The 25,366-nt window shown below is 35.6% G+C and overlaps 2 protein-coding genes across 10 annotated transcripts in view; one reads left to right on the forward strand and one right to left on the reverse strand.

Annotated features, from left to right (window-relative positions):
• PHF14 (PHD finger protein 14) overlaps nucleotides 1–21,352 on the reverse strand; it is a 200,505-nt gene extending 179,153 nt beyond the window's left edge. For 3 of the 9 annotated variants that reach the window (XM_079931046.1, XM_079931045.1, XM_079931048.1), the window contains exons 1-4: nucleotides 20,573–21,352; nucleotides 19,961–20,071; nucleotides 11,584–12,362; nucleotides 5,082–5,226 (exon numbers count right to left, since the gene is read on the reverse strand). In XM_079931046.1, the coding sequence (XP_079787172.1) occupies nucleotides 5,082–5,226; nucleotides 11,584–12,362; nucleotides 19,961–20,071; nucleotide 20,573 (1,036 nt within the window). In that variant the 5' untranslated portion in view covers nucleotides 20,574–21,352. The remainder of the gene's footprint in view (nucleotides 1–5,081; nucleotides 5,227–11,583; nucleotides 12,363–19,960; nucleotides 20,072–20,572) is intronic. The other 6 variants (XR_013829637.1, XM_079931049.1, XM_079931047.1 and 3 more) reach the window with 4 other exon arrangements.
• The window catches only part of NDUFA4 (NDUFA4 mitochondrial complex associated), a 133,608-nt gene continuing 128,769 nt past the window's right edge, over nucleotides 20,528–25,366 (forward strand). Inside the window, exon 1 of the mRNA XM_079931065.1 lies at nucleotides 20,528–20,659. The gene's annotated coding sequence lies outside the window, so the exon portion shown is untranslated. The remainder of the gene's footprint in view (nucleotides 20,660–25,366) is intronic.

Genomic DNA, 25,366 nt, shown 5'->3' on the forward strand with positions numbered 1-25,366 from the left:
TGAAATTAGCACTCAGTTTGATAATCTTCTTTGTCTGCCTTGACTCAAAGATTTTTTGGCTGTTTCTAAAAAGTCAAAGCTTCCTTAGAAAGAAAGTAGAGTTGCCATTATTGAGACTATTCATCTGAAGCACAAGTATCATTATGAACTTTTAATAGCTCTAGACACATAAGGAGAACTAATGGGGTGTCCTTCCAGAAATCTACATTCATTTAAACAAGAATCTATTGGGAAAGAACTCATACCAAGAATCGAAGAGGTACAAGACTAAATCAAAGACAAAGACAATGTTGGTGAGGATACAGAGAAAAGGGAACCCTCGTACACTGTTGGTGGGATTGTAAATTGGTGCAGCCACTATGGAAAACAGTATGGACGTTCCTTAAAAAACTAAAAATAGAACTACCATATGAACCAGCAATTCCACTGCTGGGTATATATACAAAGAAAACAGAAACACTAATTCGAAAAGATACATGAACCCCAATGTTCACAGCACCATTATTTACAACAGCCAAGATATGGAAGCAACCTTAGTGTACATCAACAGATGAATGGATAAAGAAGATCTGGTATACACAATTGAATATTACTCAGCCATTAAAAAGAATGAAATTCTGCCATTTGCAACAATGTGGATGGACCTAGAGAGTAAATATTATGCTTAGGCGAATAAGTCAGCCAGAAAACGACAAATACCTATGTTATCACTTATATGTGGAATCTAAAAAAATAAAACAGCAAACATATGGAACAAAACAGAAACAGACTCAATATATAGAAAACAAACCAGCAGTTACCAGTGGGGAGAGGGAAGGGAGGAGGGGCAAGATAAGGGTAGGAGATTAAGAGATACAAACTACTATGTATGAAATAAATAAGTAACAAGGATACATTGTACAGCACATGGAAATATAGCCATTATTTTGTAATAACTTTAAACGGAGTAAAATCTATAAAAATACTGAATCACTACTTCATACATCTTAAATTAATATAATATTATAAATCCACTATAGTTCAATAAATAAATAAATAAGACAAGAGGTCAGAGGGGAGGGTTCATTCTGATTTGTACATGGTACTAGTCCCCAGGAGACTCAGGCCTGAGTCCAAAATGAAGGACCTATAGTACAATAAACAGTTGCTTTACTATCATAGCTGTGGGACATTGAGACCGCATGGCCGTAGGAGCCTGCCTACCAGCAGCAAGACACATCACCCTCAAAGTAGATGAGGAACTATACAGTCAAATACTTCTAGGGACCAGGCAACTATCAAAAATGAGCAAGGGATTTGAGAGAAGACAGTGGTAAACTGAAGATTGTAGGCTTCACCAGCAGGAGGCAGCCCTATTCAGCTCCAGAGGATTGTTGCCGTAAGAGAGTGAAAACCTACTGCTGTCAGAACTTCAAGAGAACGAATTCCAGAATGTGCAAAACAAAATCTCCCAGTTTTTAAATGTTAGCAATCAATTCAATTTCTTAAAACCATTGTGCTAGCCTTAAAAATCACATCCATGGTCAAACCTATGACCTATGAAGTAGAGATAGTGCCCTCAGCATGATGAAATGTCAACAACACTAATAGTACTGATCATGCCTGCATCACACATCAGCAATGACAGTCATGAATACAAGCAATGGTAACATACTTGTGACCATCAGTGGTGATCAATACAACAATGGCAGCACAGCTGCTGCTTTTGATGTTCAACTATTCTGCAACTCCTCCAAGAAATCTGAACCACTCCTGGAGAGAAAAAAAAAATGCATACATACAACCATGTTGACTGGTCTCAATTTATATTCATTACTAATCTAAAGCGGTTCCTTATTGCTATCTAGTAATGATATATACACATAATATATACATGTGAATACATGTATGTATGTATACACACACACACAATATTAAGTATTGTGTTATTCCCCCAAATAACTATTTTACACCTACCTCTCACTCCTCAAATCTCCAACACTCTGCTAATGACTGCTTCCTATTTCACTGAAAAGAAGCATTCAAAAAATAACTTCCACATGCTCTGACCGCCACATCTAACATCCTACCTACATCTGTATCCATATATTTTCTTTTCCCTCCAGTTACTATGGCTACCTTTATCTATTAAATGTCTCCACGGTACTGGATCCCATCCTCTCTAGCCTTGTACTCAAAGCCCTTGCTCCACCAACTGCTCCCCTTTCTCTCCTTACATCATCAATTTTCAACTTTCTCTCTCCACTGGTCACTTCCATCAGCACACTAACATGCCATATAATCTGCATCTGTGGTAGGCAGCCTCTAAGATGGCCCACAGTATTAACATTCTTGGAATGTCCCCTCCTACATTTGACTAGCGTTGTTCTGTGTGAACAACAGAATATGGCAGAAATGATAGTACATAGTCTGTTAACTAATTTTGTATCTTTCCCCTTGCTTTTATGTATTTTACATTTATTTAATAAATCATGTGATATAAACATTTTGTCCGTAACCCTTTTTTTCCCATGACCTTTGGGATGGCTTGCCTGCTAGTGTACTGGGTGTCTACGGTTGCATTAGAGTAATTTCCCACAAGACAGTTTCCATCTTACTCTAAAAACAGTATTTGAGAGCTACCTTCTCTTTTGAAACATCTTCCTTACCTAACCTCCAGGTCACTACTTAAGGTTCTTCTATCTCACTGGCAATGTGTTCCCCATCTCCTCTGACGTGCTAGGACCACTTTACTACTCCCTAGATAGCACATCCAGGCTCACAGTTTTAAATAACATCTGCAGACTGATGAGTCCCAAATTTATCTCGCCAGCCCCTATATGTTACCTAAACTCTAAAAATTTAAAACCAAACTTTTACTCTCCACCTCAAAACCTATTCCTCTCTTGGATCATTGCTATGGTCTCCTAAATGGTCTCCCCAATTCCCACTTTGGACCCACTTCAGTCTACTCTCAACCCAGCAGTCAGAGTGATCCTTCCAAAACATATATCAAAGCATATTAATCCTCTGCTCAAAACTCATGTCGGTCTTCCCAGATCCATCACAGTAAAATCTGAAACCTATGACTTTCAAGGCCTCATCTGGCTTGCCCCCAGCTCTGCCTCTACCACTAATCAGCTCACTCACTCAGTTCTAGCCACACTAACCTTCATGTCATTATACAAACACCTTGAACACATTTCCACTTCAACATCTTTACTCACTACTCCCTCATTCTGGAGTGCTCTTTCCCCAAATATTCACATGGTTTGCTCACTCACATCCTTCAGGTCACTGCCCAAATATCACCGTAACAGAGAGGATTTCCTGTGTAAGCTTTTATGAATACAAACTTCCACCTACCCACTCAACCACCCCCATTCGTAGCACTCCCAATATTCCTTTTCCTGATTTATTTTCTCCATAGTCCAGACCACCTGATACATACTTATTGTTTTATGTTTTCATTCCTGTCTCTCTTACTGTACTTTGGCAATGTCTATATTTATTTTACATGCCTAAAACCAACAGAATGCCTAGCACACAGAAGGTACTAAACAAACATTACTGAAAAAAATAAATGAATGGATAACAGTAATAGGAGACATTCCCACAGTGAGTCTTAGCAGCAAGGGAGGGGAGCTTCACATGAAGGCAAGAGGACTGGTTAAAGAAGCACAGGCCCCACAGGTCTCAAGCCCAGCAGACACCCAGAACTATTTGGGAGAAGGACTATAATACCAGAAAGGCCAGTAAGAAAAGGCCATAGAAACACTGTTTTGCAGTAGTCATGGCCCTGATAAGAAAAAATTAACTGATAGGAAAAAAGAATAACTTTACCACAGAGAAACCTGGAAGACACCCTCTCAACCAAGTGATCAAAATAACATCACCAGTAACTGGACAAACAAACATACATGCATTGACAGCACAACATAACTTCTATGGCACCCCTGCCAAAAGCACATAACCTGAACCTAATCATGAGAAAACGTAAGATAAACCCCAATATTGAGGACATTCTATAAAAGAACTGGCCTGTATTCTTCAAAAATGCCAATGGCATGAAAGACAAAAGACTCAAAATATGTTCTAGATTAAAGGAAACTACACAGACATGACAACTGAATGCAATTCATAATCCTGGATTTTATTTTGCTAGAATCATCATTATTGGGATGATTGGCAAAATGTGAATATAATCGGTAGATTATAGTATTCTATCAATGCTGATTTCCTGACTTTGATAATTATGTGATTGTGTAAAAGAATGCCCTTGTTCTTTGCTCTTAAGAAATATACATTGAGGTATTAGGGGTAGAGCTGAACATTTTGTCTACAATTTACCCTCAGAGAGGTGAGGAAAAAATTATTATATGAGAGAAGATAAAACAAATACAGCAAAATGTCACCATCTTAGAAATCTGACTGACAAGTATATGGAAATTCTATTACTCTTATAACTTTTCTGTAAGTCAGAAATTATGTCAAAATAAAAAATTTTAAATAAAGTACAACAAAAAAAATACATAAAAAAAGGTTCAAAATTCATAATCAGGAAAAATATTTTCAACATATTATACGTAATATGTAATTACACATTACATATAAAAATATGTTCAACATATTTCAACATATTCAAATTTTAAAAGATGAACTCTACAAATTCTCCTTTCAAGTTCAAAATTTAAAAGTGTAACTATTAAAGAAGAAACTATAATACCACTAGACTTCAACAATAACTTTTTAAATAATACATTCTACTAGACTAACATACTAGATGTTTTCCTATATCTAAATTTCAGTTAAAAACTAGAAATAATGCCATGATGGAAAATATCATAACAATGACCTTCAAAGAAATACTGATTTCCATACAGTAATAATCTATTTTAATTTTTTTAAACACATTTTAAGTGAACGTAATCTGAAAAATAACACCCATTATACTTTGAAAATTCAGTATGTCTTAGTTCAAATATCATAAAATATTACAGGAAAACCTTAGTATAGTACATATGTAAAGTAACTGATATTACTTATATAAATGCAGTATCAACCAGCCATTTCTAAAAGGAAACAAAACAAAGCAAAATTACCTTCATGGACTGTAATGCCACAATTGTCACACTGAATTATTTCATCAGCATCCTCACTATTATCTCCAAGACAAACACAGCAAATCAGAATATGGTCCATTTTTTGAGAACTCCAGTTTTGACTCTTCTCAAGAATCAGCGAGTCCTAATATTAAAATATCAGAAAATCACATATTTAAAAGGTGATTTTAATAAATAAAATTCGCACCTTAAATCATTTTACGCATTTTCAAAATTATGCTGCATACTCCATTATTTTAGTAATTTCAAAGTATGGTACGTTTGAGAAGTGAACCTCTTTGTCAAAGGACCCTCTAAGCACCCTCTCTCTAATTTTTCACTTCTCTCCAAGTCCCATATTCTCTCTCCTCTAGGAAATATAAAACCAAGCTTATAACCAACAACCCTTCATCTGCTTTGCCATTCTGGATATAGTCTGACCCCTGAAACTACAAGGAAGGAAAAATTAACCCATAAGTAATTACTAACCCTATATATGGGTTTTAAAACTATAAGACATGTTTCCTACACTTAGGAAGCTTATAATCTTATCTTGGGGAGACAAGACACACACATATTAAACAGTTAAAAAAAATCAAGATAACGTATAAGCAAATATGTATGTGATGGCATATTACAGACTACACTCCTTTAGTGCTGGGGAATCCAGAATTTCCAGGGTCATCAAACCACTGGATGATAGATCCATGAAAGCCTGCATAGGAAATCTGTGTATACAGGTACAGAAAACCATCTAAAAAAGAATCCAGATTGACTGATTGCTAGAAGAGTCAGAGTACTCTATTAGGTTTATGTCAAGAAATATCTAGTGAAAACTGGTAATAAAGATACCTAGTTAATTGTAATATAAAAGGAGAAAGGAAGATGTATTAATGAATATAAAAAAATAAAGGGAAGAGTGTGCTCCATTTAATTTAAACCTTCGGCATTATGAATTTAAACTTTAAATGACAAATTAACATGATGACGATTCTTGTCATATTTAACACACTGGGCTCAGCATTACATATAATAAAAGATGGCACTTGAGTCTATATATTTTCATTTAAGAACCTAACCATATTCAGAAACAAAATAAATTAGTTCCATATCACACATTAACTATATTGTTTCATGTTAACATTTTTATATTTCTATATTCTTTTAAACTGACCAATATCCAAACGTAACCTTTAGAGTCATTTCAATAGCAATTTGTAAATAACATTTGAAAGACACGTGACTGTCACAATAACATTCTTTCAATATATTTTCTGTGTAATAAATCTAAACTTGCAGCTAATGTAAAAAACAAATCAAAAAAGAATGCAAAAGTTAACAAGGAGGCATCATTTCTCTTGAGAATTCTAGTACTTTAAAATTTTGTATTTTGCTCCTTTTTGTTATAAAACCAAAGTATCAATAGTTTGGGGCTTTGGACGTGGCTAGCAAATAAAGATTAAAACTTCCTAAAAAGAAAACTCATGTTTTAAAGTACTTTAGTACAGTGAGCAAAACAAAACTCTGCCCAGATTTTCATCCCATTAGCAATGCTTCAAATGTAACAGCATTTGCCTTAAAATCAAATGTTCTTGGGTTTCATTCTCAGCTCTCACTTAATAGCTATTGAACCTCGAAGCTATAGTTTTCTCATCTGTAAAATGGGATGATAAAAATAAAACCTACCTCATCAGGTTGTTGTGAGACTTAACAAGATAATGTATGGCAAGAATGTTCCTGAGACATACTAGGTACTCAATAAATGTTCATTCCCATTCTCCTTTCCTCTGTACTTCTTTGTAGGTGGTCCAAAAAGAGAAACATGAGCTGACCATTTATTACACTGGGGAATCTTCCTTGGAACCCCAAAAGAAAGGTTATAAGCCTCAGTGAACACTGGTACTTTAAATATTTTCCCATGATAAGTCCAAAAAATTTTTTTTCTTAAAGTACCACATCTAGGTTAAAAAAAATCACAGAGCAGAAAAAGATCTAGCAAACAACCAGAGTTTGATGACTGAGAGGCTATTCATGTTTATGGGCTCTGCCAATATTTCCCTGGTGGAACTACAACTAATCAGCCCTTGAAAAAAAAGGTTTACCCATGTGGGAAACAAGTAAACGTCTATGGATCAGAAAAACTGGCATCAACAGATAGTTCTATTATTTTCCTATTTGGCCATTTTGCTCAGAAAAACAGTAGTAAATGTCTAAATTATCTCTATTCCATTTTCTCTCTACACATATTATCATTTAGAGGCAGAGAAAACAAAATTAACTGGCAATTTTGACCCTCTGATCCCCATCATTTGAGACTCTTACTAGACATTAAATACAAACAGATAGAAATGGGGATAACTTAAAGTCCTACAATATTACCCTAACCAAATGGCTGACAATGTTTCAATGGGAAAATCTAAACAATACATCCTCTTAAAAAGTTATCTAGGTTGTCTTCAATAGATCAAACATGGCTTGAAGCGCACTTCTGATCAGAATACAAAAGTCAATTTAGTATCAATTTTTAATAGCGTATTTCTAAAGACATATCATTTTTCAAGTTTCTGGAGAAAATATTTAAGCTAAAGTTTTTACCACAAAATACATCATTTGAAAATATGATTTTTACATAAAAATAGAATTTGGGAAAATGGGTTTTGAATGGCACATCTAGGATATAACTTTAATACTATGGGATAATTTAATGGACTCTAATGGTAATTATTAAGATTAAATGGAGCACTATAGTAATAAATCAATGACTCCTTATTGTAAATTATTTCATTTTTCTCCTTGGGATTTAAAATTTACACCAAAAATGATTCTGCCCAATGTTTTTTATCAGCTCTCAAATATGTTTAGTGTTCATTTATATATGTATTCCACAAAGATTATTATAAATAACATATACAACAGGGTAAATTCTAACTAAGCTATATGTGTGTTTAATAGGAGGAAATTCCAGCACCCTTCATATAAAACCAGAATTAAAAGAATCCTATTGCTCTGAAAATGAGAAAAAATTATTATACCAAGTTTGACCAATAGTTCTTCCTAGAAGTTTTTAAAGAAGGTTAAATTTTCAAGAATCTCAAGTAATTTTTGTACAATGTTACAAACTGATTTTTTTTAGGCTTTAGAGCAATTTGTTTTATTTTGAAATGTGTAAAAAGACAAATGATTAATAAGTCAGAAGCCCCCAAAAGAAATGGCTATTTAAAAATTTTGGCAAAATGTTTACATTTTAATTAGCAAAATTCAGATGACAATTGGTATTTCTTCACATGGCAAGACATCTAATCTATTTAACATTATGAAAAAAAAACCCAAAAAACTTCCACCTGAAAATGTATACTGAGATGATTTTCTACCATATACTAATTCTCATTCAAAGCTCTAGTTTCAAAGTCCTGAAAATGGGAACCATTATCTGAAAATACTACACAGCCCTCCCCAAAAAATTTATTTCAGAAAACTAAAGGCAAGATAACCTTGGTGAATCTCAAAAACTTCAAGATAAAAGTTTGAAAAAGACATGTAACCATATTCCAATGGGTTTGTTTCAGATGGCACTAAAATGCCGTAATGCCACTGACAAAGGTATATGCCCATGTGAAGAAAATGCAGGCTATCAAATGCCCAAATCTAGAACAGTAGTTCCCAAAGCGTGGTCTGGGGAACTCTCTTCCAGGGGATCCAAAAGGTAAATACTAAGGATATTTGCCTTTTCACTCTCTCTCATGGTGTATGGTGAAGATTTCCAGAAGTTACATGACACGTGACGGTGTCATCAATCTAATAACTTTTGTGTTTCTATACATCTCATTTTTTTAAATTTCTGAGTTTTAACTGGAAATGGCAAATATCAAAAGATATAACCTATATGAATAATAATCGGGGTCCTCAATTTTTAAGACTATAAAGGTGTCCTGAACCAAACAGTTTGAGAACCACTGCTCTAGAGCATTTCAAGGCCTACAGCATAGGCATGGTAAGACCATTAAGAGCCAATAATTATAAAAGGCCTCCACTCAAAAAAAAAAAAGTCAAATTCCCCTAAGAAATTTCAAAATTATGAAAGTTCCTGGGCATCATTTACATGATACCCAAAACCATATCCCTACAAAAGCACCTGACATAGCATCCAAGAAAAAATTTCCTGCATATAGACTAAATACAATTCTATTATGTATTCTAAAACCACATTTTCAGCTATCTCTATTACAAAGTAGTATTTGAAAACAAAGTAAAAGCATAGAAAAATAAAACTTCAAATATAATCAAATATATACATATTAATTAATGCACACTTGGCAAGGTATCACTACCTAAAATAACCAGGAAGATTAAACTACAAACATTGGCCAGAAGACAACAAGGATTACCTTTAGTCATCTTTTTTACAAAATCAAGATTATAAGAACAGGAAATTTAGAAATATAAAATAATTTCGATTAGTTCTTTCTTAAAATTTAATATCTAATTTAAATGACATTTATATAGGACTAGAATCATCAAAAATTATTGAAGAGTTTGAATAACAGTCTTGGAAAAAACCAGTTATCAAGCTTTCAGGTAGAATATTATTGAGGGAAAATTAACCTTACATAAATTCTTCTACATTTCTGCATAGGGTAGAGCAAAAGGAAAATTAACATAAATTAACACAAAAGGAATTAATTTAGTTACTATAAGAAGGATCGTCTTGACAACTGTATCAAGGCACTTATCCAAGAAATGCCCTGGAATCTCATTCCTTTCGGACTATTAACCTAAATAAATAAAGTCCCATTATTTACTAAAATCTCTTCTGTTTAGTAGGAAAAAAACTAAACAGCACATGTGGCCTTTAAATGCATCATAAAGAAGAGTCTACAACCTCTTAAGCAATTTGTTATGTATTACAGATTATTAACAAATGGATAATTTGTATACATTTTACATGGCAAATTTCTAGACATATGCAGGTGTTCCCCCACATCTTAGCATAAATCTAATCCATACTGCCTCTATCCTAGCCAGCCTCCTTTTATGAATGTCAGGCTAATAAAAATGAAGAACGTGATACTGCAGAAGGTAAACTTAGTCAGTAGATACAGGTTAGTATTAAGTGCTATAAAATAAACTGGATACATGTTTAAATCAAGTATGAACAATTAGATTTTCCATACTTCTGTTTCCTTAAATTGGAAATATGGAACTGTCTGTGCTACATCATTATGAATACTATATTCCAAATGACGATTTTCCTTTACCTAAAGATAGGAATTAGGTAAGCACTGGAATCAGGCAATGTTCTTCTTAAGAAAATGGGCAACCTGGAAGTTAACCAATGTTTATAATGTAAAATATAAACTGCTTCTTCTCTACTGACATACAACACCTCTTAATCTGCTATATATTATTTTGGTAAAACACCAAATTTTTTAATGAAACTTAAAATAGAAAATCACTGCTATGTAAAATTTGTAAACAGAAGAAATGTAAAAGAATAAAGCATAGAAGGAAAATCTTTCTACCAATTTAACCTATTTCAATAATATGAAAAAACAAAAAAATAAGTGCTTGTTAAAGAAGTGAATTTTTAAGACTATAAACACATTAATGGCATGACAGACTTATTATAGTTCTACATGTGATGTAACAGGTACATCTACATGTAAGACGACAACTCAATCTTTCTTTTGAAGAAAAACATATACATAAACACACAGACAAAGAGACACAAATGTGTTTGACTGAAGAGTCTTGAATGTTGCATCTTGGGCCCAATGGATAAACCTAACTTTCAGTAGTAGAACTTCAAGTGGAAGAACTGAGTCATTACTGTAGTTTTATGATAGTAATGTTTGTTTTAGGATAAGAAATGTTTGTTTGTTTTCATTTCTTTGTAGAGAGAACTTATTCACTAAAAATATGTAAATATATAGTTTGTATTTACTCCCATACATCTAAAGCAAAGATCTGGTGACTATTCAGATGGGTGCTACAACTAAAAAAGGAATTAACCTTTAAAATGAATCTCTAAAAGCCTGAGACAATCATTAAGTTGTTTGTTGCCCTGCTCAAAAGTATTCTAAAAGTCTAAATTTTTATGCGGATATGGATGTAACTAAGTTGAAAGAAAGGTGACCTTTGTTTTCATAATCCACTCAGCACCATTCAGCAGTCCTATGAACAATGGAGTGAGAGGACAGAAAAAGGAAAGGAAAACTCTACTATTTCCCAAGGGTATGGATATAGAAATATTTCTCTAAGAATAGAGACTGAGCTCCTTGAGGACGGTGATTGTGAGCTCCTTGAGGACGGTGACAAACAGCAGATACTCAATAAAGGCGGGCTGACCAAATGAATAAATGTTACATTTAGGGTGCTCACTCACTACCACAGCTGTCTATAACAGGATTTCAAGGAAGCCACTTAATATAACGGGTAGAATGGTTTAAAGAAGAATTCCCTTTTCCCCAGACAGACAGATATCATAAAAATTGGGTTGATCTACCTCATTACTCTTGCTCTGAGATAGTGTCAGGCTATCATTGGTCAGTTCCTCATCATCAGCACTGTTTCTGCTAAGAACTTTACTCTTCTTCTTCTTGCAACCCCCTTCACTGGCAGGGCTGCTATGATCTTCATCATTGCCTTCATCATTCTCATCCTCATCACTCCCACTTCCCTCATCTTCATCATCCTCATTGTCTCCGTCACTTCCTTCCTTCTGAGATGCAGATCTTCCCTTTCTTTTTACTACAGTGGGTCGCCAATCATTGTCATCTTCACTATCATAGTCATCCATGTCATTCAGCTCTTCCATGGATACAAAATCCAAAAGTGGTCGGTTGCGACGCAGGTTCCACTTTTTTGGCTCACTGACTTGCTCCTCTGTAGTTGTTGTCGTGGGGACTGAAGGAGATGTGTTAGCAGCAGGAGGACTTGTGGCTGGTGTGGTGGAAGCAGCAGAAGCAGCCACGTTATCAGATGTTGTTGCTTTTTCTTTATCCTTCTCTCTCTCCTTCTCTTTATCTTTTTCTTTCTCCTTCTCTTTTTCCTTTTTCTTTCTAGGTCTCTCTCCATTCTCTTCTTCCTCCTTCTTTTCCACTTTAATTAACTGTTTTTCTGATGATAGTATTTCTTCCTCTGCAGAAATTTTAAGTTGTTCTTCTTTTACTTTAATATCTTCATTCAGTTCTTCCTCTAAAATATTTTCTTCAGAATCACTACAGGAACCTTCTCCACTGTCCTTTGAAGGATCTTCACTTCCATTACCACTCCCTTCAGAATCTGTTGAAAATATGAGAAAAAAAAAAACCACACATATGTATATACATACACACACACACACACAACGCTGACACAAATGAAACCACCAAAATTTGTGAATAACTTGCAAAACAATATAAACAAATTTAAGTCAAAGAATGGTAGACGTTCCCAACCTGATTAAATAAATCAATGAAGCTGGAATAATGGTTCTAGTTCAATATAGCACTAATGAAGATGAATATATGTAACTCTAAATTAAAATATGCTTTAAAACGAGGACCACTATTTTGTGTCATACATCTCATGCTATACTTGGTACCCTAGAGGCAATTTTTTTCGAAAAGTAAATGTGCTTCTTTTTAAATTGAGCACTTGATTTTAACTTTATGATAATGTAATACATACCAAATTGTTCTTCTCTTACATCTTTCTTTCATAAATTATATGGACTTACATGCACTGAGTCACATTCAGAACAAGAAAAATATGACCCAAAAACTTTGTTCCATTTATCTCGCTCTTTACCCAGCAAAAATGAACATAGACATTTATGACAGTCAATTTGTACCACATCCCTAATATACCAATCAATTTTAGGATCACCAAATACACAAGTGAAAAACAGACAATAGCAATGGCACAGAAAATGGAAGTTGCAAGATAAGTTATCAATTTTTCTGATTATCAGGATACTGTTCATATCAATAAAAGAGTTACCGAAACTTCCAAAAATTCTAGGCAGTAACTACTACAGACCCTAGAATGAAAGAGATCAATGCATTTTTTTAAAACCTAATCCATCTCGGAAATGAGCAAGCACAGTAGTCACTAAAAAGATAGGTTGAGGACTTTAAAGAGTTCATGCAGGACCATAAGCTTCCTAGCAAGTGCCTTCCATTCCTGTCTAGGGCAGCTCAGGCCCTCTTAGACCAACACTGCTCAGTAACATTCTAATCCTCTTTACACATAATCAAATAAATAAAAATCTAAAATATTTGTGGAGAGGGTTATTGGTGGAAGGGGAGCAGGAGGAAGTGGGAAACAAACCAGTCACAGTCAAGTTGTAGCCAACATCAATAGTAAAATCTGTAGGGTGATGAATATTTTGCACCTATAACCAAGATAAGGCTAATAATAAAATGGTGAAAAAAATTCATGTTTCCATACCATTTTAATTTCTGTTAACTCAACCAGTGTTAGCCTCTATAATTGCCTGGGTGTTCAAAGTAAAAAAAAGTTGTCTGTAATTAGTATCTGGTTTCTAAAATATCTCAGAAATCCTTTAAAAATGGCTGATGAAAAAAATCCTGCAAGTTAAATCACATAAAAAATAAAGACTAACATTTAGTGGATGTTGATCAAACCTATAAAATCACTGTCAATCTCAAGATTATCATACAGGTGCCTACATCTTATTCAGGACTGTTGTGACAAAACACTGTCATCCTGAACAATCTTGTAAAGGACACAAGAGCAATATCATGTAGGCCAACAATCCCTTATCTGAATTTTGGAGCCACACATGTTACAGAATTTAGATTTTTTCAGATTTTAGAAAGGTAGCATTGTGTATGCACAATATATTACACTAACACCTCCAGTGAGGTCTATGGTACTGTACTGTAATCAAATACGTTACATCTGCAGTGAAAAGTATGAATATTTACAAGTATGATAAGTAAATGCTACAAATAAACTCCTATCAGTTCCAGTCAGGTTTTACCATCAAATAAATTCATGCCAAACTTAGGAAACATCTTTGGATTTGTGAGCTTCTTAAATTTCCAAAAGAGCGTGGACCCAATGTCACTTACAAATAGGGGACTTATTTTCAGTCCAACAGCTCTACAAATCATTAGGAAAAGAAGTGATTTTTTTATACCACTCACAACAATTAAATCCAACCTACCAAGAAAAATACCCCTGGTAAAAAATAATAGTTCCTAGATATTTTTAGATAAGGATATAATAATAAGCAGAGTTGACCAAACGCTTCTAAGGCAAAGATAGATCCTTGTGCACACTGACTAAAGCAAGCAATGCTATAATTAACAGCCCTGGGAAATGGAGAAAAGGAACTTTTCCTCTGGATTAACCTTGTAGAATTTTTTCTTAAGTAACTAAAAAGTACTCCTAATAATTTTCACCAATAAAAACATAACAGTAGATATAAAAGAACGATCAAGTGGGGCACAAACGTGGGCTCCTGATCAAAACTGAGACCAATCCAACTTTGCTATTAGTTGTAAATTTTACAGAATGTCAAGAATTTCTGCAATTTTGCTTTGGTTGTTGTTGCCAATGCCAATCGATTATTTTCAAAAGTACAGGGAAATTGATACTCTTTGATTCTGATTTTGTTTTGTTATCATGCCTAAATAGAAAGCAGAGTTTTAAAAAGATTTAAATGCTTTATATTTGTTAACATTATTAGAAGAATGTGAGATTTTTCCACGAATTAAATCCTAGTAGCTTACCCAACCCTTCATTCTCCAAATATATCACATTCTCCATACTCCAACTGCTGGGATCAGGAATATATCAAATTTTATCTTTCTTTGATTTCTGAAAAATAACTTCTTCAACTGATTAGTCATAAGTTCTTTTTGGTACATACACACTTGAGGGATGGAGATAAACAATATTTAGTTATGGCACTACTTAGTAATAATGACAATGAGAAAATCACTGTCCTTGGCTGTCTATAATTCTATTTTTGTAGGCTGTAATGAAAAATTTCCCATTCCTACCAACTCAAACAACGTTTCAAATCCATCACTCTTACAACCTTAAATAAAAGAAAAAAGTAATAACAGACTAGAGAAATAAACCAGATATTTCAAATACAGCTATTGCAGGCATAAGAACAGAGTTAATTCTAAGTCTACAATAAAAATGTTTACATTAGAAGAAAAATCTTTAAAATGGAAATCCCTACCTCCTATTCAGTTAAATAAAAGGTAACCTTTCTCAAACACAATATATCAGGGCTTCCCTGGTGGCGCAGTGGTTGAGAGTCCGCCTGCCGAGGCCACAACAGTGAGAGGCCCGCGTACCGCAAAAGAAAAAAAAAAAAACACACAATATATCAAAACCTCTCTAAGCAATAGCTATTTCAGCTAACAGACAGTTAAATGTTTTACAATTACAGAGATTAGAAACCAACCTTCAAGAATCCCTTCACAATATTCAATGCTTAAGTTTCCCCCATGATAAATATTAAATAATAAAATCAATATGATTTAATTCAGAGTTTTATGTTAACTTTGCAATATAAAAAATCACCTTTGTTCATCAACCTTAATTATTTAACTATTCTGTTTATTGATCTGGTACAACAGTATTTAGGATTATAAATATATATAACAGATAACAGACAGATCACCAGTCTACTATTCAGTTATCATCTTGGAAACATTTTTAACTCATCTAGTATATCTCTTTCTAAAAAGCCAATCAGTGAACACAACTCATCTTCTACTTCTGACTCCAGTTCCAGCTGTGTCATTTTACATCTTCTTAGAGATCTAAACCAGTGGTTCTCAAGTGGGTACAATTTTTCCCACAGAAAACATCTGGCAATGTCTAGAGACAGTGGTTGCCACAAAAGGGCAGGGTTAGGGTAGGGGTTAGGTACAGTAAGTGCTACTAGCATTGAGTAGGTAGAAGACAGGGATGCTGCTAAACATCCTCCAATACAAAAGACAAGCCTTCACAACAAAGATTTAACCAACTCAAAATGCCAATATTGCTGAGATTGAGAAACACTGGTCTAGCATGTAAGACCTCAATTTGACCTCATTCTACTTCCCCAGGCTCATCTCTTCTACTGCGCTTTTACTCGAAACCTGATCTCCATGGATAAACGATATTTTCCATCCTCCACATTTTTAACACCTAATGTTTCCCCTACCTAGGTTGCTTCTCTTTCATTTCCTAGTTCAAGTCTCATCTCCTCAAAGAATCATTGTAAATCCAGTCTCAAGTAGTCCCATCTCCTCTGAAAGACTTGAACTACACAAGTGATTGATCATGCCTTATAACATCTATCTGCTATTTTATTTAATTATTCTAACATTATCATTATTTCTTTGTGAATTCACCATAACGTCCAGCAAAGTGCTTTTAAACAAAGCTACAGTAGGTCAATGAACATATCTTGATCCATTTAGCCAAATGAAGTTAAGCACAAAATACTACCAAGGCAAACTCTCAGCCTGACTCTTCCAGTTAAATTGCTTTCTGGCAATTTGGACCAACTAAACTATGGCTCAAGATCTAAAATTAGCCATCTTACTTTGGCTAGGGGGTTGGGAAGACACAGCACTGCTATTTTGTCTTGTTTAATAAAAGTAATATATGCACTGATTTTCATAATCATTCATTATGTAGATTACTAAATGTAATCAATCCTATCTTAAGTATCTCCTATCCTATACCCAATCTTAAGTCCAAGTCTCAAATATAACCACTTTAACTAGGCCAAACCATGAAACTGCCAATAATCAACTGTGTTAGACCTATAAAGCTGATAATTTCATATGGTACCAGCTCACTTTTCTACATACAGTTCTTCTGGTGGTTACCACCATAACTCTAATACACTTACACACTGTTTTAGGACTAATTTGAAAATGTATTTACTGACTGTCCTCAATCAAAAATGAGAAATTTAGCCCTACTTTCACATTAAAGATAAAATAAAAGATGATCTATTTTTAGTTCACAATTTTCTAAAGGTAGAACCTGATAATTATTAACTCTTTATAATCACCTGCTAATCTTATTGGCAGGTCATTTTTGAATAATATTTATCTTTCTCTATGTTATCATCTGAGAAGCACAAAAATAATGTCTATCAGCAAGGGTAATAACTTTTCAGAAATGTCTATATTTATTCTTGTTTATTTATTTATTTACTTTTTGACTGCACTCTGCGGCATGTAGGATCTTAGTTCCCCAACCAGGGATGGAACCCACACCGCCTGCACCGGAAGCTCAGAGTCTTAACCACTGGACCACCAGGGAAGTCCCTCTATATTTATTCTTAAAGCCAAACAGAAATATAAAGTTTTGTCGTCAGAATTTCAGAATTCAAAATGAAAATCAGAATAAACTGATGCACAGAATCAGTTAAAACTTGAGGGCCACTAATCTAACCATTTTAACATTAAGTTTGAAGGAAGTCAGTAGTTCACTGAGTTAGTCATGTCTACAGATTGTTCTGAAAGAAGCTATGATCAGAAAGATTATTATTAGCTATCATTAAAGATGATTATTTAGCTATTATTTCTCCACCTCCAGTTTAATCACCTATTACTAAATAGGGTTTGGATCCCACAACTTCAGCATGTTTGGAAAACAGTGATAAGTCTAATGTCTTATTTCCTGTAAGAGTCCAACTGTCTTACACAGAGACGAGAAAGGATTCAAACAGGAAACACTGGTAATCTAGAGTAAGCCAACATCTCAGCTATGGGAGACAACAATGCACCTTAACCAAGAGTGTAAAATACAACTCAATTTCTACTAATACCTATTTCAAACAAAATCATTCTCTTCTAAACTCTCAGTTATGATAACATATCAAGAACTACACAAATAAATTTGTGACCTTTGGGGCCCAGGAAGTAAATTACAAGTATAGCAGACTAGGTAACAGAAAGTATACATTTTTGAGTGCTTTTAGGAGATTCAAAAAAACTAACGAAACTCATTCTACCACTGTCACAAGTAACAGATAATTCCCATCAACCATGATTAAGCTTTAACAAGGTCAGGAGTTTCTAATTTGCTTGATACCAAACATTATTTTGAGAAAGTAATTTGTATCATTAGATTGTTTTAACCCTTGTAAAGGGAAGTGATACATGTCAATAAACAAAGAGAAAAATTATATACAAAGTCAGGATTTATTTTCATAAAAACAATTATGGAATACTTAAAGAAATTAAGCTTTGGAGTTTTTCCCTAATGGTATTCAAATTAAGTCATAACTTCTGAGACCTAACTATTTTTGTCAGTTTACAATCTCAACCATGACAAACCAAAGCTACATTCTAGCCAAGAATATTCTTTTCTGCCAAGGTTTTCACCAAGAGCACTAAAATAGGTTTGAATTTTACTTCCTTTACCTTCCCTTTCTTTCTCTTCTTTGGAAGTACCAAACAACAGTAAACGAAATGGGAGATGAAAAAGCTGAGAAGTAAAGTTTTAAAAAAATTGATCAAGACAAACTTAACTTTTGATTGTTGGAAGTAACCTCAGTTAGTCACCTTGATACAGTAAGTAAGTAGTTTCAATTTAAGATTACACCTATCTACTTTTAGGATCTAAGCAATAAAAAGATTCTAAATGTTGGGAGTCGAAAGAATTGGATTAGATCCATTTAGGCCTAAGTGGCCTCATGCAAATTCCTTAAACTCAGTGCCCCTGTTATCTGTCAAATAATATCTCCTCCACAGAGTTACTGTAAAAATTAAATGAGATTGTGGAAACAAAAAGTTCTTGGTAAATCACAATGCAAATTCTGCTTGCTGATGCCATTAAAAGTAAAATAGTAACAAAACACAACCAAATTTCATCCCTTCCTACCATACCGAACAGAAAAAAAAAAGAAAGAAAGAAAGAAAGAAAAGAAAAAGAAAAACCAGAGGAAAGGAGAGAGATATGACTAAGCAACAAAAATTCTCTGGAAGAATATTTTAAAACTGTTAAAAAGATAAGACTGAAAGGGCTCTAATTTCTCACTTTATTTAAATTTCTGTCAAAAGGGACAGAATTAAGTAATTTTTATTGTTCATGTATTTGTATTTTTCACATAAAATATTTAAACATAATTTGTATTTCTCAGATTCCTGCAATGAAAACTTTATATGTATATATGTGTCCGTGTGTGTGTTACAATGAACAGAAGATAAAAGGAAAACCACACTTTTCTGTTTTTCAATTTTGTACCATGTGAATATACGACTCTTTAAAGAAGTCTATTGTTCTTAAAATCACAAAATATAACAAGCAAGCACGCATACTTTGTACCTCATATTTTTAAAAGGCCCAATCCACAAGATCCAGCACCTACCAAAGTACAACTTTTTTTGGTCAATTCTATTCTGGTAAAGGAGCTAACAGACAAAAAGCAAAACTCCCCTCAAGAGGATGCCAAGTGATCTGAAAAGAGAAGAACTCTGTTCCTGGGCTGTTCATGGCTCATGTTATTCTCAGGATGTCACTCTACTTCAGGATATCTCTAGATTTTTTTTCCCCTCTGTCCATAAAATAAGCATGAATATATTTTAAAGTAAAGAACAGAGAAAACACTTTTGCATCTTTGTATCTTTCTGTTTTTTAATAAGGTATAGGTGATTTACAGTATTTACTGCATCTTTGGAATAAGGCCTTCTCTGATAATTATCTAAGTAAATATCAAAAAACCAGAAGCAGTGACAGTATCTAGTGATACGATCTTAGGGAAAGGTGGGAAATAGACAAAATAAAGTTTATGTGCTTTAACTTTATATTGGCATTTTAATTAAACGGATTCTTTTTAAGAAAAGTCTGAAAATCAGCTCAACTGCAGAAAGCTGGGAAAAGGGAAGCGAGAAGGAAACATTTACCTGAAGCATCTCCAACTTTAAAATCACTGTCATCTGAACTATCATAATCGAGAGCTTCTAGCAGAGAAGCTGCCAAAGGCTTCACCTGCCTCCTCTTGGAGCTGCGATCCACTGTTAAGAGAAAAACATTACACCGTCATTCATAATCACGGCAAGCACGGGGGAGAGCTGTGGTACTGAGGGAAGGTACAGATGACCTCGTGCAGGTGGTGCAAATCTCTGTCTTAATTCAGTTCTCAGCAAAAGGTGTGGGGGAAGGTTGGGGTGGGAACACTGGCTGGGGAGGGCCGGGCAGCTCCACGGGCAGCTCCAGCCCCGAGGTGCAGCAAAGACGAACCCAAGCCGACCAAAATCGAAACTGGCCCTCTTAAACATCTTGCTTCTGAAACTCGCTTGTAATCCCTCACTGAGACATCGTAACAGTCAATAGAAATTGCAAAGCCCAGGGAGTATGAGAAGCTATGTTCATTCCCACGGACCGTGGAGGGGGAGGTTCACGAAGGGTCCAGCTTCCCGCAGGACACTCCCACCCCCGCCCTGCTCCAGCCGGCCCTGACTTCTAGAAGGACTGAAATGGACCTCTCGCCCCGCGGACGCCTCCGACACACTTACTAAGGAATCCGAGGTGGTCGTTTGGAGTAGACCTAGGGAGAGGCTGCGAGAGCCCAGGCAGCGCCGAGGTCGAGGACTGAGACCAAGGTAAACGAGTCCAAAAGATGCTATTAAAAATAGGCGGCGCCGCGGACCAGACCGGGGCGCCCCAGGTGCAGCCCCGCGGTTCCCCTCCCGCCCCCCGGCCCCTGGTCCTCGCAGAACGGACCCCGGCCGCTAGCGCGGCTTCCTTTGGCGCTTCCTCGGCCAAAGGCGCCCTCCGGCCCAGGCAGCGCGGCTAACCCGGCAGCCCTGGGGAGTTAACTTCCCCTGTTTAAACTCTTAGAAAAAAAATAAACGAAATAAAAACTTTATTAGCCTGCAACAAAAGCAACAAAAGACTCAGAATTTACACAATCCGAGGCCGGTTGCCTAAAACAATAGGGAAAACAACGACCCGGATACAGCTCTGAAGAGAAGGAAGTGAAAACACCAGACAGAGAGCGGCCCTAAGAGCAGCAGGGGCCGAGGGCGCGTGCGCCGGCCTCGCCTCCGCTCTCCCTCAGGGAGGAGGAGCCGAACGGAGCCGGAAGGAACCGAACGGAAGGCGAGAGGGAGCCAAGAGGAGCGGAGCAGTGGGTGGGGGGAGTAGAGAGTTCTAGACTCTCGGCCAATAAGTCCCTGAGGCCCGGCCCTCAGTCCAAATCCGTGGAAGGCCAATTTTTGTGTCTGACAAGATGGAGCAGGATGTGTGGCCCCATGAATGTGGAATACTGCCTTGCATACATTTAGATAATTTATTTTATAAGGAGAATTTTTAAATCCGTAAATATATGAGGAGAGTATGTACAATCGGATGTCAGGCCTTCAACAGTTTCAAACGCCACGTTTATTCACATACAGGTTAATTATTTTTAAAAACAATGTTTAAAAACAATGTTAAAATGTTAGAATCTGAGCAGTATTAATACTTTCTAAATGTTTATATATCAAGGATAGAGGAAGATTTGAATGAAGCCGATTCAATTGATTCATTTATTCCCCAGATATACACTGAGTGGTAATGTTTGTAACATAGGGAAATACCGTGTCACAAAGGGCTGTAAATGAAATATACAGGAATCAAATCATACATTGCAGTAGTGGCGCTTATTCTTTAAAGAAAACGTGTTGAATTCTTTTGTAAACTGTAATTAAATTTTATAACAAATCTGAAAAATTAGTAAATACCTATATAGTACAAGTCATGGGATGATTACATACAGGCTGAACCTTCAGCAAGAAAGCTGTTATCTTTTCCCTGCCAGAGCTTAAGGTACAGTTGAGGATACAAAGAAGTCAGTGAGCAATTGTGAAAAGGACTGCCAGAGAAAAAGTACACATGCTAAGTCTTCCTGCAGAAAGTTATATTTAGATCCAGACATAGTGTCTGAACCAGCTAGAGAAGGGAGAAAAAGAGACAGAGGTTCCAGACCAAAGAAAGGACATGTGCAAATGACCAGGATGAAGAGAGTATGACTAGTCAGATTCCCTGAAAGCAGGACTACCTCTAATGCCTCAGGATATTCCACCACAATAGTAGTTACTGCAACCTCATATTTGTGTTCCTAATCACTGCTAAAAATGCAGTCTCTCTGACCCTCCAATCTCTCTGAAACTTTAGTTCCCTGACCCAAACTACCACTGCTATGTACCCGCTCAAATCTTTCTATCGTGCTGAGGAAACTTCCATTCCAAAATTTTAAAACCTTAGTAAATCCTTTTCCCTTTCAATGATCGTTCTTGTACCTCCTTGTATAAAGTGGAAAGTTACCCTGCAGCCCCCTCAGATGGAAGCCACTCATCTTCTCAACATCCAAATGTGGCATCTGGTCCTTAATGTTCCCCACTGCCTTTCAGATCTGTTATTTCTCCAGTCAAAAGCCTAGCGACTTAAATATTTAAACAACTCCACTCCAGGAACTTCATTTCCATTCTACATACTTCAAACATTAACCATACTATGGATTGTTTAATCCCTGAAATTATAAAACCAAACATTCCTCTCTCTGGCAACCTCCTACATTCATTGGGAGGAATTATTCTGAATTATTTTAAAAGGGAAAAGAGATTTCTAAAGCTGGCATTCAAGTTTCTATAAGAGAAAATCTTAGAAGTAGATTTTCTCAATGAAAATACATAAACCATTTAATTTTATAAATACTGCTTAATTGTTCTCTAAAAACAGGCTATATTAACATATATTACCACCAAGAGTTCATGAGAATTCTCTCCAATTTTCCAAACTCCTCATCATTGAATATTAGCAATCATTCTTTTAACTTTTGAAGTAATTTTAGATTTATTGAAGTACACAAAGATAATACTGAGTTCCTGTATATTCTTTGCCCAGCTTCCACTAATGTCAACATCTTGCATAACCCTGGAACATTTACAAAATTATTAGTTTTTATTTATTAATATTAGTACAATATTATTAAGTAAAATTTGAATTTCACTAGTTTTTCCACTAACATCCTTTTTCTGTTCCAAGATCCAATTCAGGGGGCTATATTGCATTTAGATTGACAACCTTTTTAAACTTTGCAATCCATGTGTTAAAAAGAAAAAAAAAAAAGGAATGAACGAAGGGAGGGGGAGAGGGAAGGGGAAGGGGAAAGGAAAGGGAAGGAAAGAAGGAAGGAAGGAAAGAAAGAAAAAAGAAAGAAAGGATTTTAAAATAGCTAATTGCTTTTTTGATGTGCATTTAATAAATATGGAAGAGACTGACAGTTGTCTCCCAGTACCTTTTATCCCTTTCTTCTTCAAAAATGAAAGCCCTAAATTTTAAATAGGCACAAGCTTTCCAAGAATACTTCATTTCATAACTTGAAGTTATGTGCAGTTATGTAATTATGTTCTGGCTAATGCAATGTTAGCAGAAGAGGTACGTGCAACTTCCAGGAGATGGCATTAAATTTTCCCCCCTTTTCTAGTTCCCTTTTTTTTTTTTTCTTGCCTAACTCCCCTTGCTAGAATATCCAGTATGCTATTGAACAAAAGTAGGGAGAGTTGACTTCCTTGTTTTGTTCTGATCTTAGGAGGAAAGTTTACAGGTTTTTGAGAAAACTTACATATATAAGAATATGTTATAGGTGTACAGCATTATAATTTGACATCAGTATACACTTCAAAGTAATCGCCACCACGAGCTTAGTTACCATCCATCACCATACAGTTGACCCCCTTCACCCATTTCACCCACTCCTCAACCTCTTCCCCTCTGGTAACAACTAATCTGTTCTCTGTATACATGAGTTTGTTTTTGTTTTATTTTGTTTGTTCATTTGTTTTGTTTTGTTTTTTAGATTCCACATATTAGTGAAATTATATGGTATTTGTCTTTCTCTGGCTCATTTCACTTAGTATAATACCAACAAGGTCCATCTGTGTTGTCACAAATGGCAGGATTTCATTTTTTTAATGGCTGAGTAGTATTTCTTTGTGTGTGTGTGTATGTGTGTATACATATATGTGTGTGTGTGTGTGTGTGTGTGTGTGTGTGTGTGTGTGTATAGTTGACCCCTGAGCAACTCAGAGGTTAGGGGCACTGACCGTCCCCCCCCTTGCAATCAAAATATGAGTACTGCTATCTCTACCTCAAAAACAAAGAAGTGGATAAATGACTCACCCAAGGGCAGGAAGCAGAAACAGTTCGGATAGAATCAGGACTTAAACTTTAGATCCTTTGATTCCACATATTGTGATCTCTAATTGAATACAAACTTTTCCCCACACTTAAAGATCTCTAAAAAGAAAATATAGGTACTATATTTATTGAAAAAAATCTGAGTACAAGTAAACCTGTACGGTTCAAACCCGTGTTGTTCAAGGGACAATTGTATACCACAATTTCTTCATCCATTTATCAATCAATGGACACTTAGGTTACTTCCAATCTTGGCTATTGTAAATAATGCTGCAATGAATATAGGGGTACATATATCTTTTGTCAATCAGTATTTTCATGTTCTTTAAATAAATACACAGAAATGGAATAGCTGGGTCATATGATAGTTCTATTTTTAATTTTTTGAGGAATTGCCATACTGACCCTTTCTCTCTCTCTCTTACTTCTGGGACCCCTATAGTGGGAATGTTATTTTGCTTAATGTTGTCCCAAAGGCTTCCTAAGATATCTTCACTTTTTAAAATTCTTTTCTCATTTTGCTGCTTTGTCTGGGTGAGTCCATTACTTTGTCTCCAGTTCACTGATTCACTCCTCTACCTCATTCAGTCTGCCATTGAACCCCTCTAGTGTATTTTTCAGTTCAATTATAACTTCCGTTTGGTACTTTCTTATATTTTCTATCATCTCCTTGTTGAAGTTCTTGCTGTGTTCACCCATTCTTCTTATGAGCTTGGTAAGCATTTATATGCCCATTACTTTGAACTCTTTTATCAGGTGGATTGCTTATCTCAATTTTGTTGAGTTCATTTTCTGAGGGTTTGTCTTGTTCTTTCAATTGGAACATATTCCTCTGTCTCATTTTGTCTAATTCTCTGCGTTCATTTCTTAGTGTTAGGTAAATCAGCTACCTTTTTCAGCCTTAACAGAGTGGCCTTATGTAAGAGACACCCTGTTGAGCTCGGAAGCACAATCCCTCCCAGCCAACAGAGCCAGGTGCTCTAGGGGTGTCTCCTATGTGGGCTGCTTGTGCCGTCCTGTTGTGGTGATGCCATGACTGCCGCAGAGTGCTGGTGGGCAAAGCTACCGCCGAGCCAAGGAACGGGGCTGGGCAGGGCTCTCAGTGGGGTTTGACCCCTGGTGCTGAC

This window comes from Stenella coeruleoalba (genome assembly GCF_951394435.1).
Source record: "Stenella coeruleoalba genome assembly, chromosome: 9".
Classification (NCBI taxonomy): domain Eukaryota; kingdom Metazoa; phylum Chordata; class Mammalia; order Artiodactyla; family Delphinidae; genus Stenella; species Stenella coeruleoalba.